Source organism: Symphalangus syndactylus, chromosome 21 (assembly GCF_028878055.3).
Source record: "Symphalangus syndactylus isolate Jambi chromosome 21, NHGRI_mSymSyn1-v2.1_pri, whole genome shotgun sequence".
NCBI lineage: Eukaryota > Metazoa > Chordata > Mammalia > Primates > Hylobatidae > Symphalangus > Symphalangus syndactylus.
The window spans coordinates 70,084,555-70,109,314 of NC_072443.2; the positions used below are offsets into that span (position 1 = coordinate 70,084,555).

A 24,760-nucleotide genomic window follows, 5' to 3' on the forward strand; every position below is an offset into this window, starting at 1 on the left:
TTATGTGCAGTGTGGTATTTTGCAAAACAAACGAAAGCCAAAATCCTATCCCCTATCTCCCTCTTTCTCTCCAGCCAAGAAATGCAAAGTGGTTAAATCAGAGTAAACACAGATCTCTTTTCATTTGATATATTGACATCACCTCTTAGGGAACTCAAGCTTGTTCATAAATCTTTTGTGGTCCATTGAGACTCTTCAAGTTCATCTGGTGGAATATTCCATAGCCTGAAATGTTGCACTTCTGAATTCCTGTGTGTTTTGAGTTTTCTCAGTGGGAGACAATATTGTACGCAGAGCATGCAATGTGCAAGAGGATCCGCTTCGCCTCAGTTTGAAACTGAGCTGTACCACTTTTTAGCTGTGTGACCTTGGTTGAGTTACTGAACCTCTCTCAATCTCAGGTTTTTCACCTGTGGAATGGATAATAATAGTACTTATCACTTGTGGTTATTGTGAGGATTAAACAGTGCACATAGAGCACTCATTATGTACCTGGTACCTAGTTTGTGCTCAGTATAGGAAGCTGCTGTGCAGCTTTATGCATGCATTTCAGGTGTGCATGTAGAGAACTACACAGCTGTGTTCAGACTAGTGCCTCAGTAAGGCTGCCATGAGAGAGGAAGGAGGCACAGAGGTATTCAGATGGTAAAGGGTTAGTGTGCAGGAGGTCTGTGCAGAGCACTGTGATGCTAGGAAGGGATGCCTTTTGAGGATAGATGATCCCACACAGCACCCACAGGCTCCCTGACCCTTCTCTTGGAACAGCGTTGATAGAATCCAGATGCCAGTTAGAGACATATCTTTGTCATGTGGGGATAAATGTCAGGAAAAACACTTAATGCTCATTTTAGGTTGTGATTTTGGTTTCTTTTGGTGAATCATATAACATTTTACTGTGTCTGTGTGTGTGTGTGTGTGTGTGTGTGTTTGGGGAAGTGTGAAGAAGGAAGGAGAGAAGGACTGAGAAATGTACATTTTTCCAAGCTTAGTTATTGCTGTTGCATTTGAAGGGGTAGATTGAATCACACTCGAAGTCGTTTCCTTTCCCCTTTAGAATATAGGGATTGTTTTTTGGTTTTGTTTTTTGCTGTTTAAAGCGGAAAAGGTTTTATTTGCAGAGTTATTTTTAACAAATGGAATTTTTATGTATTTGTATTCAGAGTGATTGTTATTGAAATAAATCTTCTAATGACATACAGCAAGGAATTTACCATGACTAGATTTCGGAGTTTTTGTGGAACATTCTGAGCTTACATTTCAAATGATTTTGTTTGGAAATATCACATGCTCGTGCCATTTAATTTATAAATCCATCTGTTAATCAGTAGAAATTTAATCCACACACTTGGAGAGAATTCATTGCAGTGTTGTTTGAAAAGAAGTTCGTGAACAAGCTGTGAGGGTTTTTTATGAGCTTGTTGGAGCCTTTTGATTTTAAGGAAAGGAAGGAGTTTGAGCAGTGAGCTGTCTTCGTTCCCAGAAAGTTTTAGTTCTGACATTTAATTCAAAGATCTAAAGAGATTCAAGGAGGTCGGAGATCAGAATTTATTAGGACTAGAGTGATGGTAGTACATCGGAACAAAAACAAAATATCTGTTTTCACAGTCAAATTATTAGATATTTACAAGCTTAATAACATTCTGTGCAAATGAGGATGTGGGAAAACACTCTGTCTAATGAACAATCAGTATAAACTCTCTGAAAAGCCATTTGGCAATATCTTTGAAATGTACATATCCTTTGACCCAACAGTTCCATTGTTAGGGATTTGCCCTAGAACTATAATAGCAAAGATAATTTAAAATACAAGTAGGAGAGTATTATCACAGCATTGTTTAATCACAACAAATGAAAACAGTGTTTATTAGCCTCATGTTGGATACTATTCAGTCACTTTAAGAAGTAAGGCAGGCATGGGGCATTGGTAGCAGAAGATCTTCATGATTTTTAGAATTAAATGAGAGAGGCAAGGACATAAGAGTCAGACTAGCATAATCGCATTTGTGTGCAAAAAGGAACAAATGCATTTTAGGAATATGATGCGTTAAAATGTTTTCAAAAGGATGCAAAAAGTCAAATAGCTACCATAGGCGGGGGAAGAAGGACAATGGGTTGGAGATGGCAGGGACGCATCATTTTATGTCCTTTGGTGTGGTTTGAAATATTTTACTGTGTGTGTATTTTAGTTTAAAACAGAAATTAGGAGAAACAAATACCTTTTACCCTATTGCCACTTTGGACACAGCAAGAGTCAAGTACTGTTTTAAGAGTGCAAGCTTTACTTTCATGCTCAACTTAATGCCTAGCATTCATGCATGTGTTTTTTTAACCCAAAGGATAACCACGATGGATCATCCAGTGAAGGAATCTTTGTATCCAAGATAGTTGACAGTGGGCCTGCAGCCAAGGAAGGAGGCCTGCAAATTCATGACAGGATTATTGAGGTATGTGAATACTGGCCAGTGTCTTTTAATAGGCTAAATGCCATCCCGTCTTCGTCCAGCTCAAAGCAAGATGTTTGATTGGGGAGGGAGGCCTAAACTGGTAGATGGTTGAGTGGGAGTCACACTTCTCCCATTGTGTGGGACCAGATTGAGTGTTGATTGCCTTGGTGTTAAATTTTTGTTAAATGTAGAAAAGCCAGATTATGAGTGGAGTGTTCACAATTTGGCTTTTTTCATGTGGACCTGAATCTGTTTCGTATGCATCAGTTACAGTTTCGCGCGAAAACCATTGGAGAGTTGGATGTTAGAACCAGATGAACGATCCCTGTTGTACAAATTGTGCACCCTGTTCATATTGATTACCAGGGTACCATTGTGTCAGCTTTGGAGTCATTCTAATGTCCTCAGAGCTCACACAGCACACACTTATTTCTACAAATGCATTGTTCTCTGTGCTATGTTTGTCATCTTTGCCTGTTGTTAGTTGTACAACCTGATTGCCCAGGGATTTGCAGGCAGAGGTTGATATTAGGGTTCACATGTCATCACTCAGTCCATTTTCAGTTCTTCATTCATCATTTCAAACTTTTATACAGCGGGTTTGTAGACTCATGTAGGGGAAGTGGATCTCTCAGCCCCACCAGACAACACTTTGTAACAGGTTTGCAGTGTTCTAGGATGCTCTGAGTCACTAAAAGGGAGAGAATGATTTGTTGCCTTCTCATATGGGCTCTTGTTGCAAAGTTTGATATAAATGACTGGTTTTTTACTGGTGTTTTGACCATTTTCATAGCTCTTTGGATGGATACACATATGGGCTAAATTGATTGGCTTTCCTATTAGGCAAAAAGTAAATTTGAGAATCCACGATGATACGCCAGACCCCACAAGAAATTCACCCATGGGCCATAGCCGTAATATAGTGCAAATAGAAGAAACCAGAAAAATAGCATCGATACCAGTGAGTGTTTGTTTTCCACACGCATTTTCATCATGTCTGTATTTCCTGAGTATTTTCATGGCCCATTTCAAATTTTCGGACTGAGTGGGAGCTAGGCCCACGAGCTAAGCCGCAAGTGAAGTTCACGTCACTCACTGGAATGTGGCCACAGGCTTCTCCTGACGAAAGGAGCCTCAGCAAGACAGAGAACAAAGTCTTGCATTTCCAGTCTCATCTGGACACATTCTGCAACGTGCAGTGTGCTTCAGGATAATTTATAATCCTCAGTTTCGAAAATACACAGTTAAATCTCACAGGGAAAGCAAACAACTAGTTAGGGTGTAAGGCCCCCCCTCCTTGGAGGGAGTGTGATGTGCTAACTTACATGTTAAAATGATACTTGATTTTGTTTTAAGGACATTATTAATATTGTTGCATCCCCTTTGAATGTTTGAAGGGTTCTTAAACTTGGAGCTTTTTTTGCTACATGGTTTAGAGTCAGTCTTTGTACTTCCTAGGTCAGGAGAGTGGATTTTTCCCTAACAGGAATTTGCTTGGGCAAGAGTGCTTTCTTAAGAGCTCAAATGCGTTAACTTACTGTCTTTTTTGAGAGTGAATACATTTTCTGAGACTATTGTTCAAAAAGATAAGTACGGCTTCCGTTGCCAAGGGTTTGGTGGAACAGCCAGTTTCTCGAAGTAATGGAATTTCATTGCTCTTATGTTTTGCAAATGAGAAATCTACAGCTGGGCAGGATTTTCTCTTGGCAAAGGATGATCTGTATTTGAAATGTTCAGTACGATTTCTGGTAAGTCACATTCCTGTTTTGGACAGTATGTAAAATATTAATCATGTCTCAGTGTTGAGATGGAAAGGAGGATGACCACAATAGAGAAACGATATATGGGTAATTGCAATTGACACACTGTGCCTTTTGCAGTCAAATTCTAATCTCTTTTGACATGATACAGTGATTCCCATGACTGAAAATATGTTCTCTGGTTTACCTCGTCTGTGTCTGAGTTTATTACCGGGAGGCATGAATGTGATTATTTTGAGAGAGAGAGAGAGAGTGTGTATGTGTGTATGTGTGTGTGTGTGTGTGTGTGTGTGTTTCATCACTAAAAGGAGTCAAAGTCTCTAGTTTTCCACTAAATGTCTTCCTTTTCAGGGGAATCAGCTAACCACCACCAGATCTTCACCATAAGACCCTTAATTCTTGCAAAGGGGTATTATTAAATCCAGAGATACTAATTGAGTCTTTTCTTTGCTGCAGAGTTCCTCTGCTCTTAATGATATCTGTTCTCTGAGACCAGGGCAGCGGCTCTTACCCACATCGGTGCCAGCCCAGCTCCTCCCTGTTTTTTTGTAAGAAATATTTTGGAATTCCACCAATACTGTGGTGAAATGAAATTTCCAAGTAACATTTATATGCATACATACACAAATAATTGTAAAAATATATAGGCTGTAGCATAAAAGAAAATCAAAGGAAGATAATTTATAATAAAATATATCAATATGCCAGTGTTCTGGCACAGTGACATTAGATACCATGGCACCGTCAGATGCTCGCACATCTGTGTAGACTCACTGGGATGCACCTTATGTGGCTGCAGATGCTGCCAGATACAAGAGGCTGCTGCTGGTGGCCCAGGCACCATGAATGGCCTTGCCGTACAGGGTGTGAATTTCCATGGTAGTGAACAGGTCATAGTTAAGTTCTGACACAGGCAACTACAGTGTTGCTTTGATTTATACAAGAGTTGCATTTCTTGAAATGTCTGTGTGTGTATATGTATATATGGCAAGACATACATGTGGTAAAATATACATAAAAGAATTGACCATTTTAACCATTTTAAGTGACAGTGCAGTGGCATAAACTACATTGATTTATGTTGCAGAACCAGTACCACCATCCATCTCCAGAACTTTTTCATCTTCCTCAACTGAAACTCTACATTCACTAAATACTAACTCCCTCCCCACCTCAACTCCTAGAAACCACCATTCCACTTTCTGTCTCTAGGAATTTGATTTATAAACGGAATCATGTAGTATTTGCATTTTGTGACTGGCTTATTTCAGTTAGCATAATGTCCTCAAGGTTCGTACATGTTGTAGCATGTTATAATTTTCTTCCCCTTTAAGGCTAAATAACATTCTGTTGTCTGTATTTACCACGTTTTGTCCATTCATTCACCCAGTGATGGACACTTGGGTTGCTTCAACCTTTTGGTTGTCTTGAATAATGCTACTGTGGACGTGGGTGTACAATGTGTGTATATTTAAACTGCAAAAAACTCTGTTGTGTTTATATGTAAAACAGTTAGGTCTATGCTGAGGTAATTATAAAAAGCTTGCTATTTTATCTTCGTGACTGGTGGGATATGTGATAGTTGTGCTGGAGGCAGAACCATTCTTCATTGCAGGAGATTCTTCATGTCATCTCTGGCACATACCCCTATTGTTGTGATGGTGAAAAATGCCCCTGCACAGATTGCTGAAACTCCCACTGGGAAGTGACAGGGACACCAGGGACAATCACTGAGGTAGAGGTTTGACTTATTCCGAAACCTTGAGATAGGAATTGAGTTGCTCAGGGACAGAGATGTCAACATCCCTTTCTTCCAGCTAGACTGCCTACATGATGTCCCCTAATTGGGTTCTCTACACGAGTGCTCCCAAGGCCTGATAAGAAAGCCTGAGCTGGCCTGTCTTGGGGCTGTGGCTGGAAATCTGGGGCCCTCTTAGATTAAGTGCCCTCCCAGCCCACATGGCTGCAGGGCCCATGCTGTTCCCTGGAATCCTGTGTGTCCATCTGCCCTGGGCTTGTTGGGCAGACTTTGGTCAGACCTATTCCATCTCACATTTGGTACTGGGATTCAGCAAGTTCTGACTTACTCAGTATTGGCTTCTGATTTTTTTGTGTCTTCCCTGCACTCCTCTTACCTGTGAGCTGTCCTGGTCGTTTTTACAACTTCCGACCCCACCTTTGATTGCATATACGTATTGCATTTAGAAAACTAAATTTAATTTCTCCCTGATGTCTTTAAAATTGTAAATATCTCAGTGCCTTTTGTTTTTCTGCCTCTGAGCCTACTGTCTGAACTATATTTTAAAGACAATGCAAGGTTCCTATACTTTAATATCACCAGATTTCTTAAAGGAAATATGCTCGTATTCTTTCAAATAGTTTGAGACCTTTGGAAAAATTTTCCCAGGGCCCAAAGTGTGGGTTATCCAACTGAAGCAGATTTCCTCATCCACAAACACACCACCTTTCTCTGTGGACTCTGGAGTCTACTTTAGGCCAATCTTACTCTACTGAAAGTTATTTAGGAGAAGGCAAAAATGTGAAAAATCACATAAGATCAATATTACCCTCAAAATTCTCTTAGGGAGGTGCCATGTGGAGAACATACCATCTCTTCATAAGTCCAGCCAGCTGGTTTTGCACAGCATTGGATCACCTCACTGTCTCTCAGTTGACTGTCATATGGAGTTTTTGGCTTGCTCTGTGAATACTTCATTTGGCAAAATGCTCACGCTGAGAAAACACCGAGAAACGGAGACCTACTAAGAAACCAGCAAATTCACTTTTGAGGCATGTGCTGTTCGATATATTATTTCTCTCTCCATCCACTTTTTTTTTGGCATGGCTTTCCTAGAAGTTAAACACTCCTCTGATGCAACTCCACTGAAATTCTTTCTCAAAGACTTATAGAGGCCATCCACGTCTATGTTTCTTGCCAGTCTTCAAGCCATATGGCTTGGAGAACCAAGCTCATTTTTGTGTTATAGGAGGCTTGCCTTTGGTGATAAATGAGTCTGTGTGGCAATTGTGTGGGTTAAACGCTGTTCTGCTTTGAGCTAGCAATCTTGATTCCCTGGATCCAATGAAAGTGGGAGACTTAAGCCTTCTATTCCCAATAACCGTTATTTCGTACAATCTTCTGTAAATATGCATTCATCTTGCAAGTGTTATGATTTGAAGACCCGAGGATATGATTACAGAAGCTGTGGAACCTCAAAGGCTTTTGTGTAAACCGGTCATTCTCTTTTTTTGTTTATTTTTGGTTTAGTTGGACTGTCATTGCTAACAAGGTTTGTTACAGGGTCAGCTAGAAAGGATTAGCAATGCTTTCCCTCCCAGAGCCAGGCTACTTGGTGGAACAAAGTGAGATTTCACTGCTTGTTATTATTAGGTGAGAAGATACTGTTCGGAGACCCACTAAAGTTGCGAAATGGAATGTGAATTAAGCTGCAGTATTTATTTAAAAATAAAGTAATAGAAGACTCCCCTTTAAAAAATGTTGCATTTCGACATAATTTCAGACTTGTAGACATGGATTTCTGTACATTGTTGACCCAGATTCCCCAAATATTAACATGGACTACATTTACTTTATTCTTTTCTTCCTCTACTCTTTATCACTGAATTCATCAGTGTGAACTTTTTAGGAATAAGACATTCTCATATGTAACAGTATGGTAATCTAAACCAGGAAATTCACATTGGTACAAAACTGTTATCTAATCTTCAGAATTTATTCTGATCTTGCTAATGGTCCCTATGGTGCCCTTTATAGCAAAATAAAACCACTGTCATGGGTTTTATTCCATTTTCGTATTTATTTAGTTCCCTTTACTTTATAACAATTGCTCAGTTTTTGTCTTCCATACCATTGATATTTTTAAAGACTCCAAACCAGATCATCTGTAGACTGTCCCTTAATTTCTGTTTGAAGTTTCCTCATGGATGGATCCAGGTCATACGTTTTGGGCAAGAATACCACAGAAGTGATAGCGTGTCCATCTCAGTACATAATGACAGGTCTCACATGAGGTGAAGTTGTCCCTTTATTTGTGTTAACTTGAACCACTTGGTTAAAGTCGTATCTCTCTGTCTCCACTATAAAGTTACCATTTTCTTCTTTATAATCAATAATTATCCTGTAGGTAGATGCTTTGAGGCTATGTAAATGTCTTGCTACTCCTCAAACTGTCATACACTCTTTTTATCATCCATTGACTGTGTTTGGTTGAATCTGTTATTGTGATGGTTGACAAATGGTGATTTTTCTAACTCCAATCCTTCCACATTAGTTGACTTTCTACTACAAGAAGGAGTATTCATTTTTCCCCTATTTAATCTGTTTATCTGTCTGTGTCTTTCTCTATCAATATGGACTCATGAGTTTTTATAATTTGGTGGTCACATTGTCCAAGTTTTGGCCAAATGAAGCTCTTTCAAGCTTTTAACCTGTATTTTTTTGACATGTTCCCATCATGTTTTGAGCACTTTCCTACTTCCTGGCACAAGATACTCCAGGTTAATCTTCTGTCCTTGCTCCACTTCTGACATGTGCATTTTTTTCAAGGACCTCCAGCTTCATTTAGTGGAGAATAGTGTTTAGAAACCAAAATATGGGTTCTAGGGTGCTCATTATGATTGAGATTTCGTTGCTTCTAGGCACCTTCAGCAGATAGAGCTAGAAAATGTAAATATGCAATATAAACACATGTACACATGCACCGTGATAATAACATATACATCTGTCTTTCTGCATTCATCCATCTGTATATCTTGGAAACTATGCCTATATCAATACCTCTAATTTCAGTCCAAGTCAGTTTGTAATCCAGTTTGTAATTCCTAGAGAAGTCCTTTTTAAAATAGTGATCCATGTGCTTTTTTCCTTTGAATTAAATCTGTGATCTTTGCTTAGATGTTATCAGTGAATTAAATTATTGGTGAAAATTGTTTAAAGTGTTTTAATTTTTGGTTTGGTTTTGGAGAAAAAATATGCTGTAAACCAAATGATTTTGTAATTACACTTTTCATTTTAGGAGTAAGAAAGACTTGATATTTCTTGCTTAACTACATACAGGAAGCTTATTTTGCTAAGCAGGCACAGATATGCATAATCCACTTTTGGTTAATGTTAGAAATAAACACATGAGGCTATACTGCTCTCCTCCACAGGGACTGATCCCCATTTACCATATTCAGCAGAGGAGTATGAAAAGTTTGATAGCAGTTATCCGCTTTAGAAGTAAAACCTATTTATGTTAATTTGAAATCTCTAACTGTTGTCTTGGTTACCCAAATATTCTGTTTTGATTAAAGAAACTTGATATAATTCAAGCTGCATTGAGAAGATTCTTTGTCAGCTGCAAAAGTAAGCAGATTTTAGAGATCAGTTATTAGTAATGGACTCCAACTCTCCATTTCCAAAGGTGGAGGCTAGAGTTTCATCTTATATATCAATTTCAGTATATATAATAACAATGACATCACCTTGGATTATGGTGTCAAAAAATTCTGAGGACATTCCTGGATTGAGTGGAGATGAGCATTGTGATCATTTATTGTTGTTTGTCATGGGCACACAAACAAGGAGAAGGGTGACATTTTTGCTGTATATTTGCTATCTCTGGATAGACCCACTTAAATGATGTTTTTGGAACTATTGCATTGTCATTTGATAGTAATGACTGTTTTTTCACTAGCATAGCTGCACTCTCAATAAGTCAGTCCATCTCCATCTTTTTAGTCTCCACTTGTGAAATAAAGTGAATATCATATTTTCCCCTCTCCTATTCCCCGATTTAGCCACTTTTATCACTTTCACTTTACCTTAATAGTCTTTACTACAGCAACAGAAGACTCTAACACAGTTAGGTAAGGCTTCTGAAATGCAGCTGATCTCCTTACTATTAGAAGGAACATGTTGAAATGGAAAGAACCATTAAGATTTAAATCAGGAGACCCAGGTTTAAGTCTCCACCCGGGTATTCACTCTGGTGTTGGGATTCTAAATGTTGAGTCTTCATCTCTAGAATGGGAGGAGTATTTACTGCTTGTCTTTCCTACCTGTCATGCTGTCTGGGGGGACCAAGGAAACAATGCAGGTAAAGCATTTTTGCAATTAAGTACAAAGGTGGAGAATTGTTATTTCAAATTAAAATTTTTGTACAGGATACGAGAACTTAAAGCCACATATAGAAGTTAACAAAAACTTTTCTGAGATCTGTTTTCTTCTTGTTTATGTATATCAGCAAGAATGTGGAGCTGCTATAGAATTATTGAGAAAATCTTAAACTATTTCATGGAGACATACTTTCCAGAATTAACAAGGTGACCAGTTAAAACCAAATAGCCCCCCTTTAGTCCACGGTTGCCTTAAACAATATATTATGTATTAATTTCTTTCTAATGACTGTACATAGCTTATTGTGTGATGTATGGGCTTTGTTATATTTATTACTGTCATTATTTTCCTGTCAAAACTAGCCTTTCAGTGAATATCTTTCTAACATACATCACTTTATACTAGTCAGATAAATATAAAACTTAGGTGAAGAGTGGACAGTATGGAGTGCTACACTCTTGTAGAATTTACCTAGCAGGTTTTTCACTTTTTACTAGAAAAACCAGTAGAAACAAAAAAATAAAACATGGTATGACGCAATTTGTTTATTTTTAAGGCATTTATACTAGTCTTTGCAGGAGAAAAATACTCTGAGCTAATGAACAGTTTATAGTTATTGTAGTTATTTTGTTTGATGGGATTATGGGGAGCTTTAAATAAAGCCACATTTCTGTAATGTTGGAGTTCTCCAAAGTGTGTGTGTGTGTGTGTATGTGTGTGTGTGTGTGTGTGTGTGTGTGTGTGTGTATTTCAGTAAACAGTAAGAATGAAAAACTTGGTGATTTAAAAGTTTCTTTTGAATTTTAAATGTCACAAAGTGGACACCTGCTTATATATTTCCTTTTAAAAGTCACTTAACATTCTCATTTCTACAAGCTCATAGCATATGGCACCAGGTATGGAAATGCAGAGGCATCTGTCTCCTGCTGAAACCCTGCAGTCAGGATATTGGGTGCTTCTCTTTGGCAGAGTGTCTCTCCCATCCTCTGCCCGTGTTAGAGTTTACTTTGTATTGACATTATCTACTTTTGTGGGAGTGCTGACTCCACAGAAGTTTTAAATCTGTCCCTCAAAGTCTTCCTTTCATAAAAAGATTTAATTAGGTAATCCACAAAGCATTTTAAAATGAAGAATAAATTAGAAGTAACCAATGTCCCCATTAAATTCTTGAGTGAAGATTAAGTCAAAAAATTAAATGTTGGGTAATTTCCTGAGGACCATAAAACAAAACAACAAATTCTTGACAATAATACAGGTCAAATATATTTTATATTGTCATCTTTACATGTGATATCTAGACGCTTATCTTTAAATATGGGGGTTTTGAGAGCAGTAACCTTATCTGTGTGTTTTTTTTTTTTTTAAGGAGGTTTTTGTCTTTTCATCTGTTGCTGTAACACGAAAAGAGCCAGATGCATTTTTATTGAATTTGGAAGGTGTGTTAGGGATGGCCTGACTTAAATGCTAATCTGTGAAGTATATGTAACATGAGCGAGCACTAGGGGAACGCTTCAAAAAGTAGGCAGACATCATTGTGGAGCTAAACTAAGCACAGTGCCTATAGACCAGGGTGCTATGAACAGGCGGAAAGAGTGTTGACAATCAGGAATTGTCAATGGTAATTGCAGATAGGAAGACGCAAGGGCAGAATGGCAGCTGCAAGCACTGATTTGCAATTATGCCACTTTCACTGGGAACTCTGAGTACTCCAGGGTGGGTAGCTGCTGCAGCTTGCTTCTAATGAGGATTAATGATTACTTTGAGCCTCACGGTGGAGAGCAGCTGGTATGGAATGAGTCTGTCACGCCAAGTGCCACAGTGCTCAATGGAGACCTCTGGCTTTTACCCTGTTTAAGTCTATTTTGATGACCACGTGAATTGCATAGAAACTGGGTCCGACCCCTTTTCTCCTGAGAGTGGCACTCCCCTCTGCCCTTTTGGCTCTTTTGATTCTCTTTGTTTCCTTCTTTCATTACTTCCTTCTTTCCTGCTAGCCCTAGTGGGTCATTTGACAGCTTTCAGGGATCGGGAGAACTTAAAGCTTAAGAGCGTTTGGTTTCCTAGGCACTCCCACACCCCTCAAAAGAAAAATGCAAGTCAGCATTAAAACGAGCTAAATATGTTTACTTTTTATTTTTCAATATTTGGAGACACTCTGGGGTGGAGCAAAATTGATGCCAACAGTCTAATTTAAAAAGACAGGTTTTTTTTGTTCTTTTCATAGAATGATTTTTGCTAGGAAATGGATATATGTTTCCAGACATATTGATTTGAGGATCCATTAGCCAGATAAATGCAATCCATATCCAAAAACTTGTTAGGCATTGATTTTAAACATTGGATAGGGGCTGAATTATATAGCATGATCTGTATAATTGTTGCAACTTGTTAAAAAAATCTTCATGTTGTGTGAGTTCTTAGGATAAGAGAGGATAACAGGGGAAGAGAAACTATTAGTGTGCATATGTTCACTTGTTGGGTGTGCACTGAGTTCTGCCTAATACGAGGTAGGTCAGGATACCCAGAGAACTAGGACATAGTAAACTCCGTGGCTCTAGGGAGTTTACGTGTGAGACCTATGTTGATAGGAAAATAACACCAAGTTAATTAGAAGGGCAGCCAGTATATGCAGAGGTTAAGAGCCAAGGGCTCTGGAATCAGATCAGCTTTTGAATTCCAGTTGCTAGCTTCATTATCTTGGAGAAACTTCTTATGTCTGAGCATTGCTTTCTTCTGTAAAATATGGATAAAGTTGCATATTCTTTGTGTGTCTGAATACTGTAAATTTGGCCCCGGAATAAATGCTCACCAGGTGGTTAGCTATGCTGTGTTGTTTCCTGTGGGTCTTTAGAGGCTGGGCTGGAGGAGCCTTCCAGCAAGCCAACACTTTGATGACGGCTATATGGCACAGTTTCATAAACCTGAAATTACAGTTGTGAGTAGACCATTTTAATTTGTTTTTTATTTCTTTTTGATATTAGTGGCCTTTGTATCTGGATTAAGAGCTGCCACTTCCTAAGGCCGTATAAATCACAATAATTGATCAATCAGGAGTAATTCTTAATTTACATCTTAGTGTGAACAACATGGTAATTCATTGCATATGTGCTGACATAAGTCTTCCAAAAATAAAGTCAAACAATTGTGTGTTCAATATCAGCTATTTTTAAAGTGCCAAAAACATTAAGATTTCCTTTTTTATATTGACTCACGAGGAATATTGGGATTTTCTTAAAATTAGGAACAGTTCGGCCGGGCGCGGTGGCTCACGCTTGTAATCCCAGCACTTTGGGAGGCCGAGGCGGGCGGATCACGAGGTCAGGAGATCGAGACCACGGTGAAACCCCGTCTCTACTAAAAAACACACAAAAAAATTATTCGGGCGTGGTGGCGGGCGCCTGTAGTCCCAGCTACTCGGAGAGGCTGAGGCAGGAGAATGGCGTGAACCCGGGAGGCGGAGCTTGCAGTGAGCCGAGATTGCGCCACTGCACTCCAGCCTGGGTGACAGAGCAAGACTCCGTCTCAAAAAAAAAAAAAAAAAAAAAAAATTAGGAACAGTTCATCTTTCTTTACCAAAAATGTCCCTTAAAATTGAAATAGTTCAGTTTCTTTTTAGGGTAGCTTTTTATGTCTTGATATGAATGTAATACACCATTGTAGAAAAATTGAAAAATACAATAAGACATAAAGATGAATATAGAAACCCTTGCTGATACTAAGTATTATCTTGACAGAATATCAATTTGATCATTCAGGAATGCATATAATGGCTCCTGTGTTAGAATCTGATGGGGCATGGGAATTGCATAAGGAACACTAATGTTTTCATTGCTTGTTCTAAACTCTAGTTTAAATGAAGAGGGAGAACTTCAAGTAAAAGAGGATTAAGTATGATTATGTTGCAGCATTATTATTGGATTTCTGATGCTTTGTGTCATTCTTTGAAATATCTGAAAGAGTCAGTGTGCTTGTAAGAAACATGAATGGGATAATATTAACATATGAGGGGGACTTGGAATAGAATTGCTGGTGATACAGGAATTTGTAGAAGCAAGAGAATCAAGCAAGAAAAAATATTTCATCATTTTTATTGAAAGCTTGAAACTTTTTAATACTCTCAGCAGAACAGCATCTTAATTTTACTACAAGGTAAATTTGAAAACTAGAAAAAAGAACTACTTTGTTTTTAGATGATGGTACCAAAGTTGTTGACGTTTATTATTTCTCCCTTCAAATGCCCAAGTTAGCATCTTAGTACCTACAGGACTAATTCCCTCTGGTATGTGAACCAGCAGAGAGAGACCTAACCAGAGGAAGGACACTGAGTGCCAAATTAGACGGAATTGTTTTCTCAGAGAATTGTTACCTAAACCTTGGTATTTGCATTTTAATGAAGTTCCAGAAAACACTTTAACTTTTATTAGCTACAGTCTTTTAATCTGCGTTTTTTCTTTTTTCTTTCTCTTTCTTCTTTTTTTTTTCTTTTTTTTTTTTTGTTTTGAGACAGAGTCTTGCTTTGTCACTCAGGCTGGAGTGCAGTGGTGCGATCTCAGCTCACCATAGCCTCTGCCTCCTGGGTTCAAGCGATTCTTGTGCCTCAGCCTCCCAAGTAGCTGGGATTACAGGTGCCTGTCACCACACCCAACTAATTTTTGTATTTTTGGTAGAGATGGGGTTTCGCCATGTTTTCCAGGAGGGTCTCGAGCTTTTAACCTCAAGTGATCTACCTGCCTTGGCCTCCCAAAGTGTTGGGATTACATGTGTGAGCCACTGAGCCCAGCTAATCTGTGTTTTGACAAATAATATTTTTCAGATTGCTTAGCATTAAAGAGCTTGTAAAATATATATGAATATGTATGACTCTATATGAATATATATATGAATCTGAACATTTATGCCTGAACACAAGCACTTCGTTGGCTTCACATTAGTAACTCATGAGATTTTGCCTTCATTTTGTGTAAGTCACTTGAAGACCCAAGACAAATTGGATGAAGTTTTAAGCTGTTTTGTATATAGTCTGTGTTTAATAATCTTCATTTATGCTTTGTAAGAAATGAAAGGAGAATCCTTTGGGCAGATGGTATTATGTAAAGTGGTGACAAGGAAATCTTTATTTTGATGCAGGGACCTAATTACTTGTGAAGCCTATTTATAGGTAAGTTTAGGTTGATTTGCTTGATACACTTAGTAAATCTTACAAGTGAAATTCAGAGGTTCTCATCTATTAAACTTACCAGGTTTAACAGAACATACAGGAAGTTACACTGATTCAGAGGGAAAAGGACAAGGAAGGAAATTGCTATTTCTATTTAAATAACATTTTTCTTTTCTCCTTTAGTTTGTTTGAAAGTTAAGCCCATAACAAGTATTCATTGCTTTTTGTCATAATCAGAATATTAAAGGATTCAGTAATAGCCATTTGCGGCCTTTTGTAATAATCCATCCCAGTTCTAGGTGATCTTTTAAAACTTAAAATAGTAGAGATAGAAGAGAGAAATTCAGTGTGCTTCCTTTCATTCTGAGTCAGCTTCTTCCAGTCTTGATTAAGCATGATGCTTGTGACAAATAAAAACCAAAAGTGTCCCAGCTACTTGGGAGGCTGAAGCAGGGGAATGGCGTGAACCCGGGAGGAGGAGCTTGCAGTGAGCCGAGATCACGCCACTGCACTCCAGCCTGGGCGACAGAATGAGACTCCGTCTCAAAAAAAAAAAAAAAAAAAAAAAAAATCATATCTCCTGGGAGGATGGCCATTAAACTGTTTTATTCAAGAGAGAAAATCAGTCCTTCTGATATATCACAGGGCAGTGGAAAGAGTCCCCCTTCATTGGAGAAAAATCAGAGTGAGGGATAGTCAGTGAAGCCTGTTGAGCATTTTGCATCGATCATCAAACCTAAACAAGTGTTTCTCAGACTTGGTTCAGCCATACACCACCTGCTCAGTTTTTGCTATATATGTGCCACCTGTTTTGCTAAATGCTCAACATTACTCTTAAAGCAACATTCTTTTAAGTTTATTTTAAAAAGAAACTGTGTGTCATGACTGTAAATGGAAAGTCATTTTCATGTGTTGTAAATAGAAGATAAGAGTAAAAATAAACGCTGAAAATGTAGAGTTAGTCAATTTAAGCTAGAGAGTTCGCTGAAAACTCTGGTCTTTGAGCCTTGCTTTCTCTTTGTCTAAGAGCAAAACTAGTTAGTGGTAGTAGAAGTCGGGACAGTGGTGGGAAACAGGCCTGAGGAGGGCTTTTGAGGGTGCTGGTCCCATTCTGCTCCCGATCTGGGCAGTAGTTCAGGAGCATGCCCACCTGTGGAAATACACCAAGATGTACACTTAGGATGAGTTCACTTTCTTTATGTTACATTTGGATAAACTTTATTTTTAAAAGTGGTGTTACCTGTTTACAATAGCAAAGATGGGAAACCAACCCAAATGCCCATCAACGATAGCCTGGACAAAGAAAATGTGGTACATATACACCATGGAATACTATGCAACCATAAAAAGGAATGAGATCATGTCCTTTGCAGGGACGTGGGTGAAGCTGGAAGCCATCATCCTCAGCAAACTAACACAGGAACAGAAAACCAAACACTGCATGTTCTCACTCATGAGTAGGAGTTGAATATTGAGAACACATGGACACAGAGAGAGGAACAGCACACACCAGGGCATGTTGAGGGATGGAGGGTGAGGGGAGGGAACTTAGAGGACAGGTCAACAGGTGCAGCAAACCACCATGGCACACATATACCTATGAAACAACCTGCATGTTCTGCACATGTATCCCTGTTTGTTTTTTTTTAGAAGAAATAAAAATTTTTTTTAAAAAGTAGTGTTACAAACATTTTTGTCCCAAATTGACTCTGTGCTCTAGATGTAAGCAGATGGGTTAGAGATTGACAATGGAGTGACTTGGATAACTTGGGTTAGAGATTGACAGTGGAATGACATCATGTCGTTCAAGGTCATTTTAATGGAAGAGCCCAGGGTCACTTAAAGTGAAGTGCTCCCTGGGTTCAGTGTGCCCAGGGCTGTCGTGTACCAGTCTGAGCTTAACTCTTCATGTGGCTGCTTTGGTTTGGTTGGTTGAGGAAAGAAAGAGTCGCTGGAGATTGGAATCCCCTATAGAGAGGAAGAATTCTTTCACTGCTAAAAACTTCAGAGGCAGGAAGGTAAATATTAATGTCACTGACCAGAAATTGGGGAATCCCTCTTTGATAAACAAACTTTTGTTTGTTTTTATACAATTCTGAAAAACTATAGTATGTTTATACATTTGTAGCTATTTGCTGTATGTACATTTGTCCGTCGTGCGGCCCAAGCATAGATGTAAGTATGACTCAAACAGCAACTCATTCTACACTGTTCTTTGAAAGAGGATTCTGCAGACTTTTTTGGTACTGACCTACAGTAAGAAATACATTTGATATGTGGCCCAGTGCAGCACTCACAAATGTAAGTGGGCCTGGGATGTATGTATAAAAATGGAAAAAAAGTTTCATGAGAGATATTTATCCTTACTGCATACAATGTAGTCTGGTATTTGTATTTTATTATTTTTCTTTTAATGCCATTTGCCACTCACTACGTTGATTTCATGGACCCCTAAAGGGCAGTGGCCCACAGTTTGAAAACATTCTGCTTTGGAGGATAGAGCTGTGCCTTCGTATTAACAGCAGATGTCTTTCTGATATTGTACCCTGGGGTCTGTTGGATCTGCTCATGGCAAAACTAAATCAAACCTGTTGCAAAAAGAATGGAGTCAAATTTGATATTAGACTATATTTGTAAAAATAATCTCCTGTTCCTGTCACCTTTCCACTTATGAACTTCTTATTTGAGGCAAAGTTCATGGGCCCTGCACTCCAACAGCAGATGGATGGCATTAACTGGTGGTCGTTTGCATCATCATAGTCTTACCACAAAGGGACGTAGCTCCAGCCTTTGGAGGCGTAACTCATTTCTAAGTTTGGAGCTTTGGTGTGCAGGGTAATTTCATCTCCAGTTGAGGAGATTTCTATCAGCTTGATGTTTGATGGGGATGCTTTGTGTGGCATGTGTGGTGATTGCGTGCACTCTGGATTCTGGTGGGAAGGTAGTAAGTTACACCTAAATAGGCCTCTGAATCCAGCATCTCTGAGACCCCCCTGGTGAAGTGTCCCTGTGAGGTTTGCAGTTTGTTAGGAAAAGATCAAGGAAGGCCCTGCTTGAGTGTAAGCTCTTGAGAGCAGGGACACATTGATTGTGCTCTGCACAGCGCATATTCTCAGTACTAGCACCGTGCCTGGTACAGAGTATTCAATCAGTAAATGTGTGTCGCCTGACTCAGAAATAGATATTCAAGTCACACAATCAACTTCTGAGGGTAAAACTGCAGAGTCTAACATTAGAAGTATTCAGGGCAGGTGACAGTATGTCATGAGGCCTTGGGGACATTTGATACTTTGACAACACCTCCTGCAGACAGGTGGAATCTGCCAGCTGTCCATACGGGAATAGCAGCGGGTTAAAATAGATACCTCTCCCAGTGCCAGGAGGAATTTAGGAGTAAAGAGTTCCTTTATTTAGAAGCAGGGGAATGAATGGGGTTGCCAGAGAGAAATCGTGAGGAATCCCTGATTTTGCTCTTTTTAAAAAATGTAAGCATAATGGTATCATAAGAAAATCAGGCGTTTAATTTTTCGTATGCCACGTTGGGTTTTGTAAAATCTAAACTTTAAAAATCTGCATTTATGAATTCCAGTATTTGTATTTCAAGTAAACCTTTTTCTTAGTCCTGTTTAACAATAAGACTTAGGAAATTGTGTTATTTCTGGTTAACTGGCTCCATGCAAGACAGTGTAAGTTTCCTTTAGCAGTTGTGCTTTTTGCTTATGAAGGTGCCAGCTTTGCCACCATTTTTGGAAAATATTTAACATTGGTCACCTTTGTCCTGTCTTCCTTCATTGGCTTGGATCTTATCTGCCTGTCAAAACCCGTTTTGGCAACATAAAATCAGTAGCAACTAAGTTCTGGAAGATGCCTTTGCTGACACCTATTTTGAGTGTGCCATTTCTTCGATGGAAGTTTAGTCACTGTTGTTGTCACAGAATTTCCATCCATGTTCCAGGAAATAATTCCTTTGCCACAGCTGCTTAATTAAACCAAATTCTCAGTGAAGCAATAAAACACAATGGAACTTTCTGAGGGTTTCCGGGGGTGTGGGGGTGCAGCAAAGGGGTGGATGCAAATGAGGACGTTAAGCAAAGGCCTTGAGAAAGGTCTTCATGGCTTCTTACCACCAGGCCACAACCTTGCTTTGATGAGCAAGATGATGTTTAAAGCCTGTTGTAGTAAACAGATTTATTTTACCTTTTTATTGCTAGCTCTCTGCCAAAATGTTGATTTGTGTTCTGTGCTGAACTAGTGGGGAAATGTGACAAGCTGAAAATAGGGGAATATTCTCATAGAATGACAATTGTGCTGAACACAATGTAAATCTTAATATAAATGAAGAGACCAAATAGAAACTTCCTAATAGACATTTCTGATCTGTTTTTCTAATATCATTTGCTAAGAAACTTTAAAACTTGAATTCCTAAACTTTAAAATGGTAAAACTAAGGGCAGCTATCTTAGTTTTTGCTTTAAACACTCAGCCAAGAAAGGAAACTAAAATTGTTTAGTTAGTGGGGCATCTGCTTATGTGTTTATATGCCAGCCAATTTAAAGCTGAAATGTTATCTCTTCAAAGTGGAGGCAGCCTGGACTCACATTAAAATAGTTTATTTTGAAAAAAAGGTTTTTTTAAGATTTCTAAAGGAGTAAAGGAGGAGATAAAACCAGTGCAGTTTCTCTGTCCTTTTGGAGTGTTAGATGGCGGAAGTCATTCAAATGGATGTTTTTAGTGAGTGATATCCCAGTTACAAAAGTTAAAATGATAGTGATAAGCTCTCTGCATACTTAGCTGCTTATGTCAAAATATATTGGTAATTTTGAGTGCATTTAATGTAGCATTTTGCTTAGCTTGGTATTCTAACAAGAATGAACATATTAACGATAGAATGCAACGTAGTTTTTGTATTACTTTAGAGAGACTGCCATGGAATGCTGTTAAGGACATACCATAGTAATACTAGAATCTAAATCAGAACACTAGAGGAATCAAAATAACTGTTACAAGTGACTTTAAAGCAAACAAAAAACTAGGTAGTTTTATTAAATTTAATTAATATTTTCTTTTTCTAAATCAGCTTTTATTTTCTTATCCACAACACATATGCATACACACACACACACCCAGACACACACACCATTAAATGAAGCACCACTTGTGCTGGAAATGTAGCCACTTAGTTGGACAAAACATGTTTTTAGCACTCAAGTTCAACTCCAAAGTGAAAGGGTCTGTCTGTCATTATCCTGTTTCCTGGATGGAAGTGGTTATTCTTCTCTATTCATCATTTTTTTTTTCCTTTCCTTCCTAACTTAACCCCTGTGCCACCTGAAGTTCAGTAGCAATCTTGGAAGATGCTCCCGTAACAAGGATGCCAGATTCTGCTCATTAAGAGCATTGAAGTGAAAGTCACAAGTTATAAATGGCCTGCTTTTTTTTTCCTCTTTTTTTTTCTCCCCTCATTTACCACGCTAGACAGAGGGAATGTCCTGGCCTTGTCAGAGAGAGAAAAGAACTGCCCTGGCATTGGAAGGGAAAGCATAAAGCTAATTGTTGATGGCTTCATGTTACAGACCACTTAGGAGACGAAGTTAGAACTTGACTTCTTTTAGACCTTATTTAAGGAAACTAAAATGCCATTTTCATTTAATGTAGGGAATACCAATAGTGGTGGTAGACACCTTGCTGAATGTCTCTGGAGATTGAAAATAAGCCATTTTTGCTTGATGTTAGGGTTGCCTAGTAGGTTTAATAAGCTGGTCATGGCATTCCCTTGAGCAGAGTCTAAGGTGGGATCAGTCCTTCCATCATACGTTTGTGAGCTATTCACTGTCATAAATTGGCCACCTTGAGGGTGGACTCCTACAGTGACAGATTGTGTGAGGTGCTGTGGTTTTAGGTGAGTCCAGACCAGAGGCCATCCTGTCCTATTTTACTTGCGGAGTTTTCTCCCTTCCTGTTGTTAAAGTTTGTTTTGGGTGCTGAAGGTGCTTATGGCTGCCATGTTTCCTTGGCAGAGTGTGACCAGATGGACACATAGGGAGAATGGGAGGAGGGTGCAGAATATCACAGTAGGCTAGTGTCGGGTATCTAGTGGAGTTCACGCACGTGTTCCCAGGTGAAAAGGTCTCGAAACCAATTCTGAGAATATCAACTGCTAGCCTGAGGCTATTTTCGCCATATAGTTAATCTGTTATTACGTGATCCACAGAAGTGCTTATGTAGGAAGAATTTACTTCCATAAAATTCTACCTCAGTCGTAGCATTGAGCAGCAATATGTATAGTGGATAAGGGTAAGCTAGCTGTGTGGGTTTGAATCCCAGCTCTGATACTTTTGCTATGTAGCCTTGGGCTAGTTCCTTAAATTTTATGGACCTTCATGTTCTTGCCTGAAAAATGAGCACGACAGTTTCTATCTCATAAGGTATGTGTGCTGATTTAAATGAATTAATAGATCTTAAGATGTTAGGGGCTTTTAGAAGAGTTCTTAGTACATAGCAAGTCCTCAGTGACATTATCACATTATGATTATTGATAGTGTCCATTGTTGAGTGGCTTCTGTATACAGCTGAGTACATACACAATGAGCTCAGGCAGTGAGTTGGTCCAAAAAATGCAAAATAATGTAAGGATATATCAATAGAAGTATCACTGAATAAGCTGGGGTCACATCCATGTGATGAAATAGTATGCATTTATTAAAACCAATGAGTTATATCTGTGTCTATTGGAGGAATGGGCTGTTTCCTAATGTGCTATTTCATTTCATTGTCCCGACAACACTGCAATAATACATAGTATCAGTCTCATTTTACAAGTGACACCACTGAGACTCGGGGTAAGTGTCTTCTCAGAGGTCACACAGCTGACCATTGGGGATGACAGGATCCGAATCCATATCTGGCTCTGTGTGCTCTCCTTTATGCCACATTTCCGTCCAGCCAGATCCCATGCCAGTGGATAGTTGGAGCCTCATTAAGTTGTTGGAGCCTCATTGAGTGAACAAGTGTATACAAAACTGTGTGTGTGTATAAACAGTAATCATCATAAAAACAGCCAACTGTATATATATATAAAATATACATTTTGTTTTAAAATTTATTTTTGTTAGTACAGGTATAGGAAATAATGAGAATTTGTACACAGCAAGTTGCCAGCAGTGGCCTATCTTGGCGAGTGGAGTGGTTTCTGAGATATTTTTACTATAATGTATAGTTCATTTTCTTTAAAAGAAATATTTTATTGAATGCACCATCCCCCAAATTAAAATGTTATGTGGAGTTGCCACAATCATTGAAACAACCGACATTTTAAAATAAAAAAAAGACAAATCTCCATGTGCCTTCCTCTCCTTTTCTTCTTCCCATACCCTGAGGTAAGCAGTTTGCAGCCCAGCACAAAGCCTTCCATAGCCTTCTTCATGATTATACAAAATAGAAACACATGTACACATATGAGATGTCAGTTTTTCTTTTCTTTTTTGAGACAGGGTCTCATTCTGTCACCCAGGCTGGAGTGCAGTGGTGTGATCTCGGTTCACTGCAGCCTCAACCTCCTGGGCTCAAGTGATCCTCCCATATCAACCTCCTGGGTAGCTGGTACCACAGGCACGTGCCACCACACACAGCTAATTTCTTGTATTTTTTGTAGAGGTGGGGTTTTGCCATGTTACCCAGGCTGTTCTTGAACTCCTGAGCTCAAGCCATCTGCTTGCCCTGGACTCCCAAAGTGCTGGGATTACAGACATGAGCCACCATGTTCAGCTTTTTTTTTTTTTAATCATTGTCTTTACACAGATGCAATCTTCCTGTGCTCATTTTCCAACATGTTTGCTGTAATAGCATATTGTGCCCATTCCATCAATAGATACAGATATAACTTACTGGTTTTAATAAATGCATGATGCGTCATGTGAATGTGAGTCCACTTTATTCAGTGACACTTCCATTGACAGAGCCATAAATTGTTCTGCATTTTTTTGGACCTATAAGCAGTACTGTAATAATGTCCCTCTACCCATTTCCTATACTCCTGGGACTTGGATTCCAAGAAGTTGAATGTATAATATACACTCATACAGTTTTTAGAATTGTATTTTCCACAATAAGCAGATATTTCTTTATAATCAGAAATCTTAAATAAAATAGAAACGAAATCTTAAAATATAAATAACTAAATCATGCATTCACACCCACACACAGACATACCCACACAAATTCCAAGGCTGGTTATTGAAAGATGTGTCTTCCAAAAGTAGAGTCATGTTTATTCAAAGAAAAACGTAACATAGTTGAGTGTATATGTTCATAGCATGGGGAGTGTTTAGTGTGTTTTAAAATATGAGGAAAAATAAATATCATAAGCAAACCATCAGTTCTCTGAGAGAAAGCTGCTCACACACACAGGTGATTCTTTCCATGAAAACTCCCAAAGGAATGTTGCTTATGCTTTTGCATAGGTCTGTTCTTATGTAGGAGTACATCTGAACTTTGGAAATTTACATTTGAGTAAACCTCAAACTCCAAAATGTATCCCTCCTCCCCAAAAAAGGGCATTTTACTGAAATAAAGTCTGTTGCTGGTTGCTTCTGGTATGTTATGTCAAAGTTGTTAACTGGATACAGCAAAGGCAGCTGCATTATATTTCAGAATTAGTTTGAGGTAGATTTTATTGTTACAAAGCAAGACGCAATTGAAGCCAAACTCTGGGAAAATAGCAGTAACACAAAACATAGTCATTTAGGCAGAATTACTCAGCCACAGATGTCCAGAGAGGTATAGGAAAAGGTCCATATGCACTTTTTGTAGGCAAACTAGTCAAGGTTAAATAAAAGCCCTATTTTGAGTCTTAGGCTGGGTGTCAAGAAATTGCCTCACTGGTGAAACAGGCCCAGCCACAGAAGAGGCTCTGTTGTTACTTGAGTCACTAAACCATTTGGATGGAGGCCAGTGCAGCCTTCTCCTCTTTATGTCAAGTTCCCATCTGTAGGAAATAGTGCCTGGTGACATCACAGGATCACTTTGAGTCAGTGGTGAGTAAGGCATAATGCAAAGAGTAATGGGAAACACTCTTCACTTGAGAGAATTCAGAAGAACAGGGAAGATGCTGGCATGTTTGCCTTTCTGGCTAAGCCAGCATGGCTGTGAGAGCTGGCTGCCCAACAGACAAGAGGCCTGCATTATCTCTCAGCTCAGATTCTTTGTGGTTTGGGGAAGACAGAACCCCATAAGGATCTGAGGAAAGTTATGGATCTTCATGCCAAAAACTTTACATTCT

At 38.8% G+C, this 24,760-nt stretch overlaps 1 protein-coding gene and 1 non-coding gene across 2 annotated transcripts in view; both read left to right on the forward strand.

Annotated features, from left to right (window-relative positions):
* The window catches only part of PDZRN3 (PDZ domain containing ring finger 3), a 243,732-nt gene that overhangs the window by 20,395 nt on the left and 198,577 nt on the right, over positions 1 to 24,760 (forward strand). The window contains exon 3 of the mRNA XM_055259306.2: positions 2,337 to 2,444. Within this exon, the coding sequence (XP_055115281.1) occupies positions 2,337 to 2,444 (108 nt within the window). The remainder of the gene's footprint in view (positions 1 to 2,336; positions 2,445 to 24,760) is intronic.
* Positions 10,771 to 10,832, forward strand: LOC129471746 (U7 small nuclear RNA). The gene has a single exon (XR_008653708.1). It is a non-coding gene; the product is annotated as a U7 small nuclear RNA (small nuclear RNA).